At 41.2% G+C, this 20500-nt stretch overlaps 1 protein-coding gene across 4 annotated transcripts in view; it reads right to left on the bottom strand.

Moving 5' to 3' along the window:
- The window catches only part of FNDC3B (fibronectin type III domain containing 3B), a 191235-nt gene that overhangs the window by 27759 nt on the left and 142976 nt on the right, over window positions 1–20500 (bottom strand). For all 4 annotated transcript variants that reach the window (XM_032697955.1, XM_032697954.1, XM_032697953.1 and 1 more), the window contains exons 12-22: window positions 19438–19562; window positions 16716–16890; window positions 16049–16135; window positions 14270–14408; window positions 13651–13722; window positions 12980–13098; window positions 12118–12223; window positions 10991–11163; window positions 8831–8944; window positions 6332–6481; window positions 2204–2484 (exon numbers count right to left, since the gene is read on the bottom strand). In XM_032697955.1, the coding sequence (XP_032553846.1) occupies window positions 2204–2484; window positions 6332–6481; window positions 8831–8944; window positions 10991–11163; window positions 12118–12223; window positions 12980–13098; window positions 13651–13722; window positions 14270–14408; window positions 16049–16135; window positions 16716–16890; window positions 19438–19562 (1541 nt within the window). The remainder of the gene's footprint in view (window positions 1–2203; window positions 2485–6331; window positions 6482–8830; window positions 8945–10990; window positions 11164–12117; window positions 12224–12979; window positions 13099–13650; window positions 13723–14269; window positions 14409–16048; window positions 16136–16715; window positions 16891–19437; window positions 19563–20500) is intronic.

Raw genomic sequence — 20500 nt, 5'->3', positions numbered from 1 at the left:
TTCAGGGAAAACCAGTCCAAGTACATTACTCTACAATCTGAGCTTCCAAACCTTCATTGGCTATGTCAGTAAAGCAGAACGACTGCAGAACTCAGACATATTTGTGCAGCTTCTCATCAGCCAAGATGTTTTACACAGTGCTTTGGGGAGGCATCTGCTTTTTGCAGCAGGAGAGCTGGGCTGTGCCTGATGCTGGATAACTCCTCCTGGATCAGCCAGCCCTAGGATGGCCATCAGCAGTGACAGAGGCACGTCCCAGCTCCTCCTGCCTTACATGTATTTTGGCACATAAATCCTTCTCATGGCATTCTGGCTGGGTTTGCTACTAAGACACATAAACCATTCAACTTGTCAGCTTTGAGACCACCTCTGCCAAGAGCTTGGAGTCTGCTGGGTGTATTTTGGGCTGCTCCTGTACAGCTGTTCCCACACAGAAGCTGGAGGCAGCAAAGCCATGCCAGACCTAAGCTAACAGGTCCAATGGGGTGGACACACATAGACAGGCTGTTAGAATCACCCTGCTGTCCAAAACAACGTTCCTTTCCAATTTTGGACCTGGTGGATTCATAATAAGCAAGATTTGCTTTCAATTGTGTGTTCCCACAACCAAAAAACATTGACATTGGAATTCCAATACAACTTAAATACATAAACCCTTTGCTGATTTACTTCAAATTCTGACGAAACTTTGGCAAGAGAGTTCAGAGTCTGAAACCCAGTAGTACTTGGCTTGTTTAGTCTAGGAAAAACACATTCACTGCTTTTAAACCCAGCAGGGAATAAACACTCGAGAGGCAGAAGAGCTAATTGTGTTAAACAAAGTTGACACAAAAAGAGAAACCATCAGTGAAGAATTTTAGAGGATGAGATCAGTGATGTTCTGAAACATTCTTCTGAATAAACCAAGGAGGGCAGAAAACCCACCATCTTTTAGCACATGGCCTGATAAACCTGTTCCTTAAGGATACACTATCAGAGCACAGATGTTCACTGATCAAAGACAGGAATAAAATAATGAAATAAGAATGCAAAAAAAAAAAATCCAATCTCCACTTCCAGGCTTTAAACAGTCCATTCTGGTTGTCTTAACTGAGTTGCTCAAAGTTCCCATTTCAGCTATTTTGACTCTTGGTTGAATAAACATATGAGGAGAAACCAAGGAGTACGAGACTGCCCAAAGATGATGCAGTTCCACAGCTGGGTGGTCAATCCACAGACAAACTCTTCAACTTTGTCTGAATGATCTGTGAGAAAGCAACATACGCTCCTCACTTTAAATGACTTTTAGTGTGCATTTGTATACATGCTAGAAGGAGTTCTCTTTTTGAGTACAGGATAAAATTTGAATTATGAACTTTTCATTTAAATGCTACAAGACCTGTAGGATTGTGATCTTGAATATAAAAGAAAAATAAGGAAAATGCTACAACAGGTCTAGGCCACGTCTAATTTTATAACTGTGTGATCAGAGTTTCAGTCTTTATTAGAACAGTACTTAAAATAGAAATTTTGTCACATCTTCTGCTACATTGCTGTTCATTGCCTGCATGGAGCCATTTTTCTTTTTTAATGAGCAATTAGAGAGAAAACATATAAGCCTGAACATTAAAATAATAAAATTTTGTCAATGTCATTTAGCAATTCAGACTCTGAAGCAATATAAAGAAATTGTTTTAAAATTCAGATTATTTTTTAATTAATCTCCATATACTAGAGATAAAAAATAGCTGCAGCTATACAAATAAAACTTCATTGTGTGTAAATTGCTAACCCTGCACAGGGATCAATACAGCTAATAATTTAAACCCCTGAAATAGTAGCTAAAAGCAGCTAAAAAAAGCAGGAGATGTCACACTGAAATTCAAGTTATTTCTAATTTTTAAAAAATTATTTATTATTTATAAATTTATTATTACCAGTGTAACCTTACCTTAGCAGAGCAACTTCGAAAGAAGGAGAGGTCAGAGATAATTCAAGGAGAGGAGGAAGAGGGAACAAAGGCGGGAGAAAACAATATTTGAGCACGAATTTCCACAATTCGTTCCATAAAGGAATTACTGGAGATTTTTGCGCTCCCTAGGTTGGTTGGTTGGGTTGTTGCTTTGTATTTTTTTTTTTTTTAACCTCACTCTTGATGCCATAAACATTTCCAGTGTAAAAATCAAGCTGTGTGGTCTCGCCACGTCACAAACGCCGCACTCACCGGTACGAGGTTTCGGGAAGCAAATCGCCGATAACGTAACTGGTCACGTTTCCCACCGGAATGCTGATGTCCCCCAGGTCGATGTTGTACGACGTGATCTCAGCTCCGTTACTGCACGGCTCTTCCCAGGTCAGTACAAGGCACACGGAGGGGGAGGGCTGACAGGCGTCCACGTGCTCGTCCTCCAGCACGGAGAGGATGGAGACGGCATCGGGCACGGACGCAGGGATTCTGCAGGTCACCAGGTCACTGTAGGGCCCAGCTCCAGCCTGGTTAACTGCCTGTGTGTTAAACCAGAAAATATTTACAGGATAACTCTTCTCTCTGACATGTGTATCAAGTTCATAATAACGGACTGTGCAGCCTGGAAGAGCTGTAAGAATTCTTCAGAGGATATGCACTGCTGGCTTCTTCCCTAAAGCATGACTCATACCCCTGCCTATACTAGGGAATTAATATCTTCCTTTGTCACTCACGAGTGTCTCTCAGAAAAATTGGAGAATATTTCTCTTTTCCCTAATAGACATTTAATTAAACTTAACAGTAACCTTTTTATCAGCAAACTTCGGTTAATAAGGGAAAATGTCATAGTGATGCTGTCAGTGACATCAGGTCGCTCAGCAAACTGGCTACCCAAAATTGTTGAGCCACCTTGTACAAAATCCCCAGTATACTGCAGGGTGCAGTGTCAGATGGCTTTATGCAAGCAGAGTATCCCTAGAGATAAGAAGTATTTGGCTTGTTGAGAACTACCCAGAGAATGGACAACTAATTTCACACTAAAAAGTTTCTGATACAAGAATATAGGAACTCAGCATGGCATTAAGCCTATGACTCACATTTCCCCAGAATCACGGAATCATTAAAGTGGGAAAAGTCACAACTCACTAGCAAATCACCACTGAAGCACACAGCTCAATATCTTCCACCAGACAGGAGAACCACCAATTATCAAGCTTCTCATCTTAACTCACAAATCCAGAATCCCAGTGGAAAACAAGTTTCAGAACGTGGTCCATTTCTGCTCAAAGGCTGTTGTCTTTGCAAGCTCAACACTGCACACTTGTACAGACCTGGGGTTTTATCAGATGATGCTCAGTCAGTGGCAAATGCTGCACACAATGCACTGAACTGCCTAAGAAATGACTCCTCAGGATTATCACAATCACAGGACCATCCAAATTCTTAGTGAGGGTATTTTAGTCAGACCTTTATGTGCTATTGCTAGAAGACTTGATTAAAACCAGTTTATAAAGATTTGGATTAATGACCACTTCATGATGTGGAGACCATACCCCCTTGGAGAATCTCACACTAGAACAAAGTAATCCTCTCTGTCCTCACCCTCTGCTCCCTCAGTTACCTTCAGCACAGCAAGTAATCTTGCTCTCCCTCCAGCCCAACATCATTTTCCCCTGGAAGGGACCATGGGACACATCTAGTCCAATTTGCTACTCCAAGCAGGGTCAAACCGAATGCAGACCGGGTTGCTAAGGTTTTTGTCCAGCTGGGTCTTGAAAAATTCCAAGGATGGAGATTGCACAACCCTCCTGGACCACTGTTACAATCCTTAACTGCCTACAGTAATAACTTGTTTCTTTGTATCTCACCTGAACATCTCTTTTTCAACCTCTGCCTGGAGCAGCACTGGATGCAGTACTCCAGGTTCTCATGAATGGCATGTAATGGGCAATACCACCTTCCCTGGATCTGCTGGCTGGGTTCCTGCTGGCACAGCCCAGCATCCTGCCAGCACACAAGGTATGGAGAGAGTTTGGAGTTCATTATGGTACAGGGGGAGCTACAGGAGGTCCAGAAGGCACAGACCTTCAGAAACAGCTTTGGCACTGCCCAGCACCCTCCACCATCCACAGTTCCTTTACATTTGGAAAACTTAGCCCAGAGTCTCCCATCAGATTACAACTGATTCAAAAACCCAGGCTTACAATGTTGCCAGTGGGACTGTGATGGCAATGAAAGGACGCGTCAAACAATTGCTTGATTTTTTGATTTCTTATCTATGCTTAACTGCAGTGAATGACTTATTTCTGCTATGCATAATACAAACACAAACCCCTGTTCTGTTTTTCCAGGAGGCGTTTTGTTCAGTCGAAGAAAGAGATAATAAAGTTAGATTTGTCAGCCTTTAAAAAGGCCTTCAAAACAAATCCTGCTCCAGGGAAATCTTCTATTTAGTGAAGCGCTCCTGGAGCTGTTAAAAGTGAGCCTTGTTTCGTGCTCTGCCAATGATATGATTTGTCTTACCTCTAAACCAGTGTCTGACAATCTGTATCTTGCTCCAAGCGATTTATTGTCAGTGGTGCTTTTTAACTGCTTTATTGGACAATCTCATCAACATAACTGGTGGGAATTTCATGTTCTGTGCTGCCTAGATGCTTTCCCCTGCCACCCCCAAATGACACAATATTTCCCTTTGCAGAAGCCTCAACTGTTTTCAAGAATATTCATTACAGGAAAAAAGTTGTGCAACAGTAAAGACAATTGTCTGCCCTGCAGTTAGATGTGCCTGATTCCTCAATTCTCTCTTTTATTGAGTTACTGTAGATTGAGATAGCAATACTGTGTGTTTATTAGGGGGCCAAGTAAATGTGGTTTGGGGCATCTTTATTTTTAAAAAAGTTAAAAGAAAGGTTTTTCTGAAAATATGCTAACAAATAAGCAAAGCAGCTCTTATTCTCTCCTCTTTTTTAAAAACAGACTAAAATTTCTGAAACTATTTAACCTTCCTTCTTTGTCTGTCATGTTTTGTGGGGTGTTCTGTGTGTAATTGTTTAAAGATTCCAGTGTATCTTATAACAAATTCTTCTCCATATAATACACCGATCAGATCCAGAGGATGGAGCTCTCTAGAAAGTAATGCCAGGGTTATTGATGGACTTCAATAAAATGTCTTAGTGGTGTTGTGCATTTCATTTAACTTCTACCTATGGATTAAATTACATTGGCTGTGTTAAAAACTGAGTAGATTTGTGCAACATTTTTGTGGCAGGTAGTTTAAAACGAACGCCCACTTGGAATCAAAGATGCCATACAGGCTGCCTGTTTCCATGTTTAACATAAAAAATTTCCTTGGGCTCCCTGCAGCAGTGGTCTCACAGTCTCCTCCCTGCCCCATGGATGCTGAATGCTCTCCCTCTTACAGAAACAAGAGGCACTTTCTGGCTCACACTTCCCCGTCACTCACACACGCTCCCTCACTTCGCCTTCCCCCACAGTGCTACTTCCCCCCCAAAAAATAAATTCAATGTTTGTTTAAAAAAAAAAAAAAAATGTAAGAAGGAAACACTCTTGGACACATGTTGCCCTTGATCAAAGAAATTACCCTGGGTGGTCCACATGTTGCCAGCTGGGTGGGTATGCGAACTTTGGGTTGGATTAGTGGTGGTATTTTGCCTTCACATACTCTTCCACAGGATTTATTTGTATCTTGAGCAAAAATATTTTTACTTCGCTTTCCACTTACTTTACCATCCACTTATTTTTTCAGGAGACATAACAGAGAAAGAATGCTGTATTTTTACTTTCAAGTAGATTCATAATTTATATTTTAACTGCTACGTTTTACTGAAAGTGATAGGAGAGAAAATGATCAAAGAAAAAAAAAATCATAGAGACTCTATATGAGATCCAATCTTACAAATCTAAGAGACGAAATGGTAATGATGAGAACTCACTTTCTGGCAGGTACCATCTCATACACACAGGAATCTACTCAGCTGTTTTGCTTTACTTCATAAATGAAACAAATGTTGGAGTTCACTATTTAAGCCAAGGTAATCTTCAATATCCACTTGGGAGGTGGATGTTATTTACCTCTCATTACCATGAAAAAATTGATTTTTATTTTAGTTTTCTGAAACATTATAATTTTGTTTTGGTGTCAGAGCGTAAGGTGGATGTTAAAGTGTTAGTCACTGAAAGTAACAAGATGCAAGAGCAATTTTCAAGTAAGGCATCAGTCTGATTACTTAAAATAAACACGCATTCCTTCTGACTTACAGAGCACGTAACTGCAGAGCTGCTAATGATAAAAATAAGAACACAGTGGAAGGAAACTCTGTTTACACCTCAGATTGCAATGCATGCACCACCTCATCCCTGCCATACCTGTAGCCTGCAGCAATAATGTGCTGCTGCCGACAAGTCACTTATTTCAAAGCAGGTATCTGTGCCGCTGTATGCAAGTTGTAGAGATTCCTCATCTTCTCCCCACTCTAATCTGTATTCAGAGATGTCAGCACCAGAACATTCAGGACTCTGCAACACAAATATTTATGTTGTTCAGTTCAGAAAGGAGCACTTCAGATGTCTGTGTTTCACTGGGGAAGGAATAAAGCACATGGAAAAAAAACCAAACCAACAACCACCCTTATTTTAAAATTAATACACCATTACTTCAGCAAATGGAAACGTACTGAATTAATGTTCCCTAATAGGTTACTGAAACAGGACAATTCTGCACAAAAATTACCTGATTGAAATTCAGAGAAATGAGAGAGCGTATGCAGCTACTTTGCTTTTCATCAGGACACTCAGGAATAAATTGTCTCTCCACTGGTTCGGCAGAAGTTCAACCGTGGAGAACATAAAAAAGCATCAATCTAGTGCAGTCTAGTGTAGTGATCAAAACACAGCTCTGGAAGAGCTGGCCTTTGAGCCAGAAGCAGTCACTGAGAAAAGAACAACCTCAACAAGAGAGGAGCTGGCCTGAGGGTTCCAGTGAAAGTCACCCATCAGTCCCAGTATGGGACACTGGAGTGTGGATCCCGGAACATTAACATCCACAATATGATTCCTATGGGACCACAGAATCATTGCATGGTTTGGGTTGAAAAGGACCTTAAAGAATATCTTGTTCCAACACCCTGCTGTGGGCAGGGACACCTTCCATTAGACCAGGGCCCAGTACGACCTGGCCTTGGACACTTCCAGGGATGGGGCATCCACAGCTTCTCTGGGCAACCTGTGCCAGGGCCTCACCACTCTCACAGTAAAGAATTTCTCCCTAATATTTAATCTAAATCTGTCCTCTTACATATATCCCCAGCAATCCTTTTATCTAAGGGAACACAAAATAAATACCTGAATGTGCTGGAGATGAATTAGAACAGGCATAGCAACACAGCTCCCAAAGTAAAATATTTAGTGTTTTTAGCAAAACTAGCTGTACTAGCTAATTTTAGCAAAACTCCCTGCAGCAGCTCAGGGAACCACTGCTGTGTGTGCAGAAGTGTGGTCCAGGATACGACAAAGACTTTGTGATTATGGCATGCAAGGTGTAATTTCCAGTAAAAGGATCCAGAGCATCCCTGCACACCATAATGCCCACCCTGCACACACACATGGACTTCTCTGGCTCTGCCTTGGAGCTTCCAGCTATTTTAGTAATTGCATTCAGAACTGCTAAGCCAGATTTTTAAAATAGCATGTAAAAAAGGTACCACAGTAGGCACCACAGTGTGCTCTCCAGCCAAAATACTTCACAGAGGTTCACTGTTTTTCCTTCATATTCATATCAGCCAAAAAACGACTCTCTTTAAGAAAACATAACCACTGCAAACCACATTACTCCTACCACAGCTTCATTTTTAGCTAGAATAAACACATATCTCCTGCAAATAAATACAGAGCCTAGCAGAAACACTGTTGCATCCCCTCATGGCTAGGGAGAGCAAATCCCTGGCCAATAGAAGGCAACACTTAAAAGTTCATTGTGATTTCTAGCTTAGAGTCACAAAATTTTGCAAAAAATATGAATACCCTCAAACTGCACCAAACATACCTGTCTCTCATAACGTTAAATGTAGACTATATTTGTAACTAGGTATGTTGTTAACACAATCGATTTATTTGGGCATCTCATCAATGTCAGTAACTTTTTTCTCAACAGGGGCATTGTCTGGGGGAGGAACCCAGTGGAAACAGGGGTGGAATGACTTTTAAGTTTTCAATGAAATTCTGCGGCAGAACTAAAGCCCTGCTGCTCCATATCACAATGTTATTTATGGCAACAGCCCTTGAAAATTCTGCCTTAATTACACAATTTTTTCTTAATAAACCCAATCAACCCCCGTGCAATTCAGCTAACACTTATTTTAAGAGTCTAATGCCTAAGACCCTGAAGAAAGGTAGAGGAATCAACACAAACTAAAATAAAAGTAAATATTTGGGGTAGAGACAAACAATTTCTGAGGAGAAAAAACCCTACACTGTAAGCATTTACACAGAGTTAATTTCGTATCAGAGACTCCACTTTCAGCCAAAATCAAATATTTGTCTTCACAATTCCACCTCAGGACATGCTGATGTGCTTAAAAGCCTGTAGAAAGCACTTCTACCCCACCAGTGCTCTATCATCTGACGCCAGAGCAGGAGGTCTCATGTCTGAATCCTTGTCTGGATGACTCATGACCAGCTTTATGGAAGTCTTCAAATTAAAGTAAAGAAGATGCTTTCATACAATAGAAGTTTCTGCATACGGTTTTCTTGCACAAAAAGACAGTTCCAGGCCACTGAACAGCTCTCAAGCTGACTTTTGAGTTTTGTGGGGACCGTATTGGTTTGGATAAGCAAGATGGAATGAAACAACCAGTGCACCTGACTTACCTCCCAGCTCACAAGTACACGTGTGTCGGACAGGAAGGACAGGGAAGGTGCTCTGCACTGGCCTGGTGGTCCTGCTGCTGTGGTGACCTCTGTGGCTTCCGAGTATGGACCGTACTAGAGGGGAACAAGGTGTCTGTACATTAATATACAATCACACGCCCACCTCCTACCCCTCAAAGGCTTTCCAAGAACGGCACATGACCTTTTCCAATGCACTAAACTTTCTCAAAGACAGACTGGAATCCCAACACCCGGCACCAAACACCAGAGTTCAGGATGACACCATGTAAGTGACTGCAAGTTAAAGAGTGAGGTAAGCTCAGGAACAGGCAGACAGGATGTACATCCTCTTGTGTGACAGTGAGTGCCCATGAAAGCATAAAACACCTCCAATTTACCCAAAACTGAGAATGTGCACTCAGTTAACTGAGGGACAGTTTGTGTCCCTCTGCCTCACCTCAGCACAATGTGTTCACATGCCAGTGCCAAAGCCTGGCATAGCCAGCTTCTCATGGATATAAGGAGGAGCACAGCAACAGTGAAGCACATATTGGAGTCCAAATCCAGCTTCTTTTACATAAAATGTCTGCCACAGGTTAATTCTAGAAGGACAGGATGTGCTGGAGCCCCAGTCTGGTACAACATGCAGGGACACGCTGCAGACACGGCACGGACGGCTCCGCTCCGCGGGCAGCTCAGCCAACTGCTCAGACAACTTCTGAGCCCTTGGTAGGAGGATAATTTAAATGCATATTAGCAAAAGAAAAGCCAATTTTCAAGAGTCTGGAAAACAGGCTTCAGCCAGCAGTGCGAGGAGAGGAGATAACAGCAAAACAGCCTTTCTGAGGCCTCCCGAGTGGAAGAGTGAAGTTTGCTCGGAATGTCCCTGAACTAATTAGAAATCGTTCTCCAGAACAAAGGAACTTCACTGGAAGCAACTAGAAGAAAAACCCTAATATTTAATTATTTTGTAGTGCAATATTACCGAGTATGAAAAAAATGAGCTACTACAAAGGCCAAACAACACAGAAATTATGAACCTCGGGAAACCTCTCAACAGACATGTCAGGATATCTGCTATTAAGAAAAGACAACACTGATGGCTTTGTTTGATTTATGAAGAATGGACACATCAAAAAAATCTCATTTATTGACTTCTGCTGTTTTCTTTACCAAATAGGAGGAAGAATCTGGTAGAGAACACTCTCCCCTATTATGCATCTGCTAGAAAAACCCAACCAAACCAGAAACAGACCCCCCCCATTTAACAAAAGGTGGAAGTAGAAATGCTTTGCCATTTTTTTTAACTGTTCTGCCAAAAAAAAACCAAAAAAAAAGAGACAATGGCTTTCTTTCCAGCAAGTAAATCTAATATTTCTAAGTGTATTTAATTTATTTTTTCACAAAAACAAAACAGTGAGTATTTTTAAGACAAAATATCTTTATAGTCTTGCAGTCTTAGGTTTTAACAGTAAGCGAGTAATTTTAAACTTTTGTGTTATGTTTGTCACCAAGATTTCCCGGGAAGAAAGACACCAATGAATGTAGCTTTGCTGGGACTGTCTCTATATAACACCATTGGAATGATGTTCTCACAGAGGCAAAACAGAACCAACCCAAACCTCACTGAAAAAAAAAAAAAAAGCTCTTTCAACAGATCTCCATGAACATTAGACAGAATTTCTGATGTAACTGGGAAGGTACTTCTTCCAAGGAAATCATATTACAAAAAAAACTCCATGAAATCTATAAAGCATTTTTTGAAATTAAAACAAAAAAATTCCTCAGAAATATCAGTTTCCCTCAAAACATATCAACACTAGAGTGAAATTGCAATACTTATTTTTCACACAGCTGAAAACAAAAAATAGGAAATGCAGTGGAAAGGGAAAAAACAGATTCTCCCTTGTAAGCAGATATTACTTTGGGCAGGGATTTTGCATGTTTTGGTGCAGCTGATTTTCGCCAGTCAGATCCTTTTAAAAGGAGATTAAAACTGCAGCTCTTCCTCCAAAGTTCCTTTAAAATATTTCTCACATTCTTTTCTTTTGCCCATCTCCCCTTCACCTTTCTGATCACCAGCACTAATGCAATCACTATCTAGAATCTCCCATTCCAGGTTCAGTACCATCTCCAGGGATAAAAAGCCAGCGCACGTACCCCACCATCGTTCAGAGCCCTCACTCTGAACCCATACGTTGCCCCAGGAAGGAGGTTGCTGACGGTGCACTCCAGGTCAGGCCCATGATACACTTCAGAAACAACTTCTTCAGGGGCTGTCATTTCCACACTGTACTCTGAGACAGGACAGCCACTTTCTGACGGAGGGACATCTAAAAGAAATCATTTAGTTCGTTAATAACATCAGGACATGGGCCAGGAAAATTAATTTTTTGTTGCGTGCACCTTTTTCCCCCCATGAAAACAATGTATTTGGTAACACTTGTATGTTATGTTACAAGCCAGTACCACAGTATTAACCTGCCTGGGGTTCTGAAAAGCAGTGTCTACTAAAGGGGGCGCAGGCTTACAGGAAACGATATGGTATCTTGGATGCACAGGTGAATTTTTACTGGTGTTGAAATAGGTTTGACAGTCAGAAATTGTACTGATCTAGAATCTAGTTTAACAAATGATGCCACAAAGATACCTACATGCTGCAATGTTATCATCACAAAGAAGAAGTCTGTTGGATACTGGCATGTGCCTTCTATTCTAAGAAATGTGCATTTTTGACAGTTCAGTGTCATGCTCGTGGTCCAAGACCTTTGCAAAATTACAGGTGCCCAATGGATTGTGTGTGTTATAAAGTGGATCAGGGTTCAAATGCCACCCCAAATCCTCAATATGTTCTAACTCAAATTTTTGAGAGAATTCATATATTAGAAGTAGCAAAACATTTCTGCTAAGTCAATATTGCAAAGGAATAAAGTAAGATTTTGAATCACATGGTATTTTTGCATAAACAGAGGAATAAAAAGATGGGTATTTTAATATAGCCGATACTTTGTAGTCTTGACAGAGATGGGACCTCACTAACAAAACTGGAGCACACTGTAAGGCCTTAAAGACAACCAGAGGACAGGTAACTTCAGAAACCCAACAGAGAGCCACCACAGTTGATGAGAAGTTGCACTTCTGACTTGCACTGACTTCGCTTTGCGATTTCCCATTCACCAGGACAAACTGCAGCTTTTCACGAGCAACACAAATAAAGACTAAGGCAAGGTCAGCAAATAACAATCAAGATCAAAGCTGTCCAACAGGGAGATGCTCCACTGTCTTACCCCATTGTAGCTGCACTTCTTTGTGCTTCGGCTTTCCCAGGACTCTGGGTGCCCGGCAGTGCCCTGGTGCCACACTCAGCGTACGGACAGGTAAACTTTCAGAGCACTGCAAGAGAGCAGAGCTGCAGTTAGCACCTACAAAGTGAGGCATGGTTAGAAAGTGGCACAAGAAATTGTTTTCTACATCCACCACTTAGTAGAGATTTATGTAAACAATAAAGGAGAGGAGAAGCTACTAAGCGTGTTACTCACAAATCCAATTAACAGAGTTCCTTCATTACCATCCTCAAAACTGTAGCACACATGGGGTTCTCTATTTTAATTTTCCTTGTTTTTAAAATAATGTCAAGACCTAAAGTACTCAATCTTAAATGAGAAAAAAAATTGAAGCAGGAGGAATAAGAGTATGGATCCTAAAATGAATTTTAATCAAAGAAGGGGATTACAGGAATCAGTGGCTGGAAAAGGGAAACTAAAAATTTAAAATAATTCATCCATATGAAAAATAATTGTTACAACAAACTACCCCTTTCTACATTTCCAGTCACCAGCTTTGGTGGCCTTCTCAAGCAAGTGGCCATATGAGATAAAAATGATGGTCTTTTCTAGTGTAAATATAAACACCTACAGACTGGTTCTGAGGAAACAGAATCTCACTAAATTGCAATTTGCTGAAACTAAAATCAGGTACACACAGAAGTCTTCTGACATTCAGCAACTTGCAACATAAGTCATCAGCACAGCTTTACTGTGCTACGGGAAAAACATTCCCCTTTTTAAAGCAGAAGTATGTTACCAAAACCAGCAGATAAGTCTCAGAAAAATATAAACCCAATAGTCCTTACTGTTAGATAATACCCACCTGACTGTGTCCACCAGTGCTGATACAGCATGCCCGGAGTTTATACAAAGTGCCTGGTTTCAAGTGAGTACAGGTATATTCTGTAGCCGAGCCACTATATGCCACTTCCCATTGATTTGCTAAAAATAAGATATATCCAAGTTTACAGAAGTGTAATATCCAAGTTTACAGAAGTGTAATGCAACAAGTTTAGGAGTGTCTAGGAAGAAGGAAAATCCTTAATGTGGTTTTCCACAAACCATATGTTTCAGGAAAGTCATTAGTGTTACTATCACTGTGAAGATTATTCCCACGTAAAGATGTAACACACGTAGACACACATACAGATACTCACAAATCTAAATATTATATAACGTACAAAAAATAAATATATCTATTTATACACAAATATAAACATAAATACTTCTAGGTTCAGTCACATAACCTAGAATTCTACCAGTACTAACTAAGAGAAAAGAACTACCTGAAAAAGAACACACTACAAAACCTCCCCAAATCCAAACCAAATTCCCCAGGAACACTTCAGGTTTTAAGGTTGCAGGTATGTAACTCACATTCAATCACATGTGCAACATTATGGCATTAATGATAACAATAACAGTCCAAAGGGTCAGGAGTTCTTTATGGTAGCCATAGTGGATTGAAACAGAGACAACTTGTTTCAAGTTTACCTTCTGGACTTCCTTGAGAAATCTCTAGTAGATACTTCAGGATTTCTGAACCACCATTATCCTGTGGAGGATCTGAAAAAATGAGGCAAGTTGTCAGTAAATCAAGATTAGGAGTGTAAGATACCAAAAAGACTACAGAACCTGTTCCTGATTCTGCTCCTTCACCTCCGCATCAACTACACCAAGTAAACTGCAGCAGAAGTAGGCAAGAGATGTTAGTTTTCAGCATCAGTCAGAATAAGGCGGCTGGATAATGATGATCCAAACAAAATGTATGGAAAAAGCACTGAGAGAGAAGTTGCCTGGGGGCTTGCCCCATTATTAAAGGAAGCAGCTGGAATGATGCAGCAATGGGACATGAAATGGAAAATGAAAAGCCTGAAAATGCACTTGAGTGCAAGTTAGTCAATGAAAACAAACAACATTTTTGATTATGGAAGCACAACAGCCTCTAGATACTCTTTAAAATATTAAAAAAAATTAAGTTGTCAAGCTCTCCAGACACATTCAACTTTGGAGTGAGAAGCAGCATGAAAAATCTAACACATATTTACATAATTTTATTTGCATTTATGATGACCCCCAAAAAGCTTTACTGTGACAAACTGAAGTGCCTTACCCCATTTCACACTAAAGCCATGAGATGTTATTGGCCCCTTAATAACAGGTCTGGTTGGAGGTCCTGGCCTGTCTGGGCTTGTTGTGCAGACCAACACTTCGCTGGGAGAGCTCTTCCCTTCCACATTAGAAGCAAACAGCTGAAACAAAACCACAAGTTCACCCTTGTTTATTGTACCTGCTTTTCTGACAGTTCTGCATAAGACTTCTTTTAGAAATTGCACAAATGTCATTAAGCTGGAAAATATGTCACATCCCGAAGCGTGTGGGATTCTAATAACAGATATTAGGTTGTCATGTTGTTTCTTTACAAACATTGATTTTTCCCTCCCTCCACCAGCAATAGATCGTGGTATGTTTAAGACAAAAGCAGTGCTGGTTCTCCCTTTTAAAAAAATCACTGTGGCAACTTGCAGTTATTTGCTCTTAAAAAAAAAATAAAAATCAAAACGATGACAAATACTTTGTCATTTTTTGGGTTTGGGGTATTTCAAACTGCTACTTAAAATGAAATAATTCAAAGTATCAGTAATCACACAATTAAAAGTCAGAACAAAGTTGTGTCTGTAGCCAATGTCACCAGGCTACAAATTTGCTCTGATGTCAACACAGTTTTGTAAAATCCGTGTTTAATGTGGAATCAAGGCTGTAGAGAAGCACGAAGTGTCCTTTTTCCTCAGCCAGCCACGGCAGCTTTTACAACACTAAACTAAAAGGCATCATCTGTGAGTGACACTGAAACAACCTCCCAATTCTTTGGGTAGTTCTTTACGCAACTTCACAAGGTCTTCTGTCCCACAGAGCAGGGAAAAAGCTCTTCCCTGTGAGAATGGTGAGACTGGAACAGGTTGCCCAGAGAGGTTGTGGTTGCCCCATCCCTCGAATTGTTTAAGGTCAGGTTGGATGGAGCCCTGAGCAATCCAGTCTAGGGGAAGGTGTCTCTGTCCATGGCAGGGGGTTGGAATAAGATGATCTTTAAAGATCCCTTCCAACCCAAACCATTCTATGATTTAAATGAGTCTTTAGGTAAAGTTTTCTTTTTCCTGCTTCTGAATATACAAAGACATACAGAAGTCAAATGTTTTTGAATCGACACAAGCCTGTGGTATCCTCCTCTCCCTGTGCTGTTTATAAATTACATGCAGTTGCTTCCAGATACCGACTCCGTTTGCCGATGGGAGTAGAGAGGACGTTGGCTTCACAGATATCTTCTGCCCATCTCCATAGGGACACTGTGCTCCAGATGGCACATCCTGTGGAGTCACTACAGTGGACAGTCTTGGGGGTCTGTGTTTAGGAGCACCCACAGAGCAGGAGATACCAACACTTGCTAAAAAACAGCTCCAAACCAGCCACATGGACATACGAGATAAAAAAGCTTTAATTTCTGGCTGCCAGGGGAAGAAAAGCCCTGGGCTGGGGAGGAGAGCTGTGCTCGCTGGGTGCCCTGCAGCATTTGCTCCATTCTGTAGAATTAATTGTGACCACAGAATATTTTGGGAGCAATGCAGTCAACTAAGATTACCTCATGCCCTGAGCCACACTCTCACAACATCCTACCTGACAGTACATGGTACTGAGAACTACGTTTGTTCTAAAAGTGCTGAGCAACAGCATATCCTGTGATAAAAGTAAAAATACAACTAACAGTTTAATCTGTTAGGTTGCAGTATAAAGTAAACTTCTACTTGATGACTCAGTTTTGGAGGGAGTATTAAAGTGCCTGGAAAAAACCCAGCACAGGCCACACTATGCAAAGACAAGAGGAAAGAGATTTTACCCTGAATTTATACTGTGTGCTTCTTCTGAGATTCTTCACAGTACAGGCTTGCTCCTCTCCAGTGTACTTCGGGTGAAACACGCTATCCTAAAAAAACCCCAAAACCAAACAAATTCCCATAACTGTGGAGTCTGAGAAAGTGCACCCTGTATTACAGTCTGTAGCTACAACACATTATAGCAAAGGAGCTTCATAGCTGAGTGCTTTTTTATTATTATTATTACTTTTAAGTTGCAAGACCACAATAATTTTCCTCTAGAGGCATAGTGCAGCTGCCCTAAATAATATAATTTTGCTGCAAAATAAGCACAAAACCACTTGTGGCAGTTTAACCTGTTCCAGAACTGGAAGTGACAGATGACACAACACACACACTACAGAGCAGTGAGGACAGAGCAGACTGAACTGGTTAAGGACAAGCTGCCCTACACTCACAGACTCCTGTGCAGCTTTGTAAGTAATCATGGCTGACAGTACAGATTTTTAGCTAAGGATTCGTAATTAATTCTGCTGCAGAGCAGAACAAATCACACAGCTCCATCCTGCCAAATACCCAGTACTCCTGGAAGGCCCTCCAAAGCAGCATTCCATGTTCTTCTCAGTGATCTTCAGTTAATAAATGAAAACCCAGCCTAAGTCATGCACTTTACAGTAACACAGCACTTACATTATCTTCTTCCTGAATTTCCAGGGTGTAGGAAATCACTTCCTCTGGTGTACATCCTTCTACTTTATTCCACTGCAATGAGATCCATGTAACACCAGCTCGAACAAGCCTTGGTGCAGAAGGGGTCTGAGGAATATTGCCTGCAGTGTAGCAAACCACCTCCTGGCTGTACCCACTGCTCAGAGACACAGAAGGAGAGAGAGGAATATTAAAACACACAAAAAACCCCAAAACTACATTCCTCTAAATATATCGAAGTTTAGGGGGTTATTTAATATTTTCAAAAAATGTGGACAACATTCAAATTGCCTAGGTGGAAAAGATGAACGCCCCGTTAGGAAATGCCAGAACTAAAAATAGAAAAAAATGCAGGATTATGTGTCCTCACAGTCATTTTACAGATCTCATCACAATTATACTGGAAAAAATATTTGACTGCCTAAAAATATTAACTTGCTATTAAACTGCAAAGTAGAGGAAAATGTCACGTAGCATAAGGGAACTAAAATATAGGAAATAAAGTCCAAAGTATTTAACTTTTGGATGTTGAACTTGAGATGCTCAGACTACAACTACTACAAACTCAGAAAACAACTTCTATTTAAGCTACACCGTTGAAAGGTGAGTTCTTCAGCAAATCTAGTCCCACTGTTTCAGACATCCCCCTCCAAAGAAAGCAGGAAAAATTTATCCAGTCCTGCCCATACACGCTCAGCATCACGTAGGAGCTGCCTGATGCAGGCACAGACACCTTCCAGCCCTCCAGGCTGGCTCTATTCTTTCCTGACTTTCCCTGCCCAAACTTCTTTGCATTTTAAGTTGAGCATAAAGTTTTGCACAGCTCAGGCTGCAACCAGAGAGAACACCTGTGGCCAAGGGGATGCAGGGTCTCCTTTTGTCAAATCCCAGCACCCTTAAAACATAACAGGCAGGAGATGAGCAAGTGTGGAACAGTTCTCTCAAATTTCCATGCAGAATATATTACGTACAATGGAAATTTGAGAACAGAGTTTTAAATGGACAGATTTTGGTGAAATTTTGAGAGGAGAACAAAGAACTCTCAAGTGAAGGTAATGTTCTTGCAATGTTCAAATCTGTGTTTCCAAAGTACGAACTTATTTTGTGCCTTAAAGTTATATCACAAATTTAATACACAGAAAAGAACATCTCCTTTTTAAGTCTTCTTCCTCAAAAATAGCATTTTTGTTGAAATACTCTTACAATTAAATAATCCACATATAACTAACACCTGAACAAGACACAAATCATCTTAGATGGTAAGTCCACAAGCATTACAACCAATCAAAACCATCTTATGACATGAAGTGTTAGATGACATTATCATGTCATAATTTTGAGTGCTGCCTATAAAATAAGCCCTACGCTGCTGGTGCTTATCTCACAGATTAGCACAGAGCAGCTGACCATAAACACAGTTCTTAGTTCACTCCCTGCTTGATAGTCTGAGGATAAAAAAAACAGGGAGAACAAAAAAAAGGGCAGGGGGAAGAGGGGGGGGGGGAAATGTTGAAACACACCCTAAGGTATTTTAAAAATCTGGAATCTGGCAAAGAAAAGAGATGCCAGAACTGGGAACTTTGCACAATCCCAAATCCCTTCCAGTTACACTCAGTAGCTCAAGCCCCCCTCGCCGCTTTCCAGATCAAGTATTATTTCAACTGGGAGGGAAGTAATCTTGCAAACAGTTGGGAAAAGGGACTGTGCATACATGAATGGTCTCAGTGCATCTCAGAGAAAAACACAGGACCATGAATAAAGCAGCTTTTTAAAGCTATATGTTACTGAGAGGTTTGTGCTTTAGAAGAGAGAACAATACAGGAATCTCCCTCCACCAAACACGTTATGTACCACTAGTGTTTCTTTTTGTGTCCTTCTTGTAATAATGATTAGATCCTGTTTAGCTAAGAAGGACAATAAAGGAGTACATAAGAGCACTGGATGTTTGGTTTCTTCACAGCTAAACTCTTCCTGGCCTATTTTCCTTCCCTGAGCACAGGAGAGTACACACAGCCCCTGCCACATGATGTCTCTGGGCACACTCTGGTCCTCAGCTGCAGAACATTTTATCCCAGTGCTCCCCTGCAGCTCCCAGAGGATTGAACTAAGTCTGATTTCTTACCATCTTCATCTGAATGCATCTGTTAATGTGCAAGGAAAAGCAGAAGCTAAATTCCATCTTTCAGTGTCCCTGAGTGTGTCTGTCCTGTCACGGTCCTGGCTCTCTCCCGCCCTTCTTTCCCACCCCATCAGCCAGCCCTGCCAGTCCTGAGGAAGAAGGAAGGGACTGTACTGTTGAAAAGAGACAGAAGGGCTTTGCTTTAAACCAGAAAAATAAATATATCAAGATTCCTTTCAAAATCTGTAACTCAACTTCCTCTTGCTTGTTTTTCTTGGTTCACAGAGGTCCCTAGTGGGAATTTTACATAACAGATGTATTCTTTTTGTATTAGGAATAGATCACAAAACACCATTTAACACCTCAAAAGGAGCCTATCTTCTTAGGCTGACCTCATGGTGCTGATGGTATAGGGCAATTCCCTGGGACCTGAAGGATACCACCAGGGAAGGTGCAGCTTTAACTCAAAACCATGAATAGAAAAAATAAACAAAAATCCCCCTTAGAAATTCCTCTTTATACTGTCACTGATAATTAAACTTTCCAGCTATCACTTTTTCCTCAAATAAATGTGGGGTAGCTTACCTAGTACCGATGTCGTTCTGGGCCGCTAATCGGAAGGTGTAACCCAAAGCTGGACAAAGCTTAGTCAGCTTGCAATGCTTCTGGCTCCCGAAGTAACATTCTCTGAAACCACTGTTCCTCTTTCCCTAGAAAGAGAGAAATCTGTAATTGGATCGCTATGAAACAAAAACCACACCGTGCTTATTTTAAAAAGCTGTTAAACGATATTAGAATTGGATGTTTCCATACAGGCACTGTGCAAAGGAGGCTGACAGCGCTGCTTTGCTCCCAAAATCCCACAGATCAGCACAGTCAGCCTGTTGTCAGATCCCTCTTCTTCTCAGAGTTTTATATTTGTGAGATGTATCTACAGCTCCTGGCATTCTGCTTGAAACGCAATTTATCCCACTCATTAACAAAAAACCAGGCAAATTAAGGGTAAAATCATCCCTCAATCCACTCAGTCACAGAGGCACAGGAAAGGCGCAGCCAACATTTCTTGCAAGCTCTACCCTCCGTACCTCTACCCCTCCCTGGTCCTTCAGGAATTCTCTATCCCACAAGAGGGCTCTCGCTCCCCACAGTCGAGCCGTGGCCAGACCCAGCGGGACAATCCAGGTACAACCAGCCCCATACTCTGCTCTCCAGGGCAAAACAGATTTATTAATCACAGAGGAATATTTAATGTGCCAGTTCTACACCGACCCCACTGCTTGGAGCACACGATGAGTGAAGAGGATTTGTTGGGAAGTGTGCAGTTTTGGTAATAAACTTGGATACCAAGAGGGACAGTTTATGGAAGTCTCACATCAGCATGACCTGGAACAGTGATCCATCCTGACAAAGTCAAGATGGGGCAGCAGCCAGAGAGGGTATTGAGACACTTCTCCAGCTCCCAAATCCTTCCTCAGGTACAAACCAGCACGACTGAGGATAAGGACACTCAGAAGTTCTCTCCTTCACCCCACCACATTTAAAACCACACAAAAACCTTTTCAATGCACCCCAACTTGGTACACCCTGGGGTAAAAATTAAGCCGAGCTGTTTGCCCGGCAGAGAGCCTAAACCAACAAGGAATATCTG

The sequence above is a fragment of the Chiroxiphia lanceolata genome, chromosome 10 (genome assembly GCF_009829145.1).
Source record: "Chiroxiphia lanceolata isolate bChiLan1 chromosome 10, bChiLan1.pri, whole genome shotgun sequence".
Taxonomy (NCBI): Eukaryota; Metazoa; Chordata; class Aves; order Passeriformes; family Pipridae; genus Chiroxiphia; species Chiroxiphia lanceolata.
This window is presented reverse-complemented; position numbering and strand designations above follow the sequence as displayed.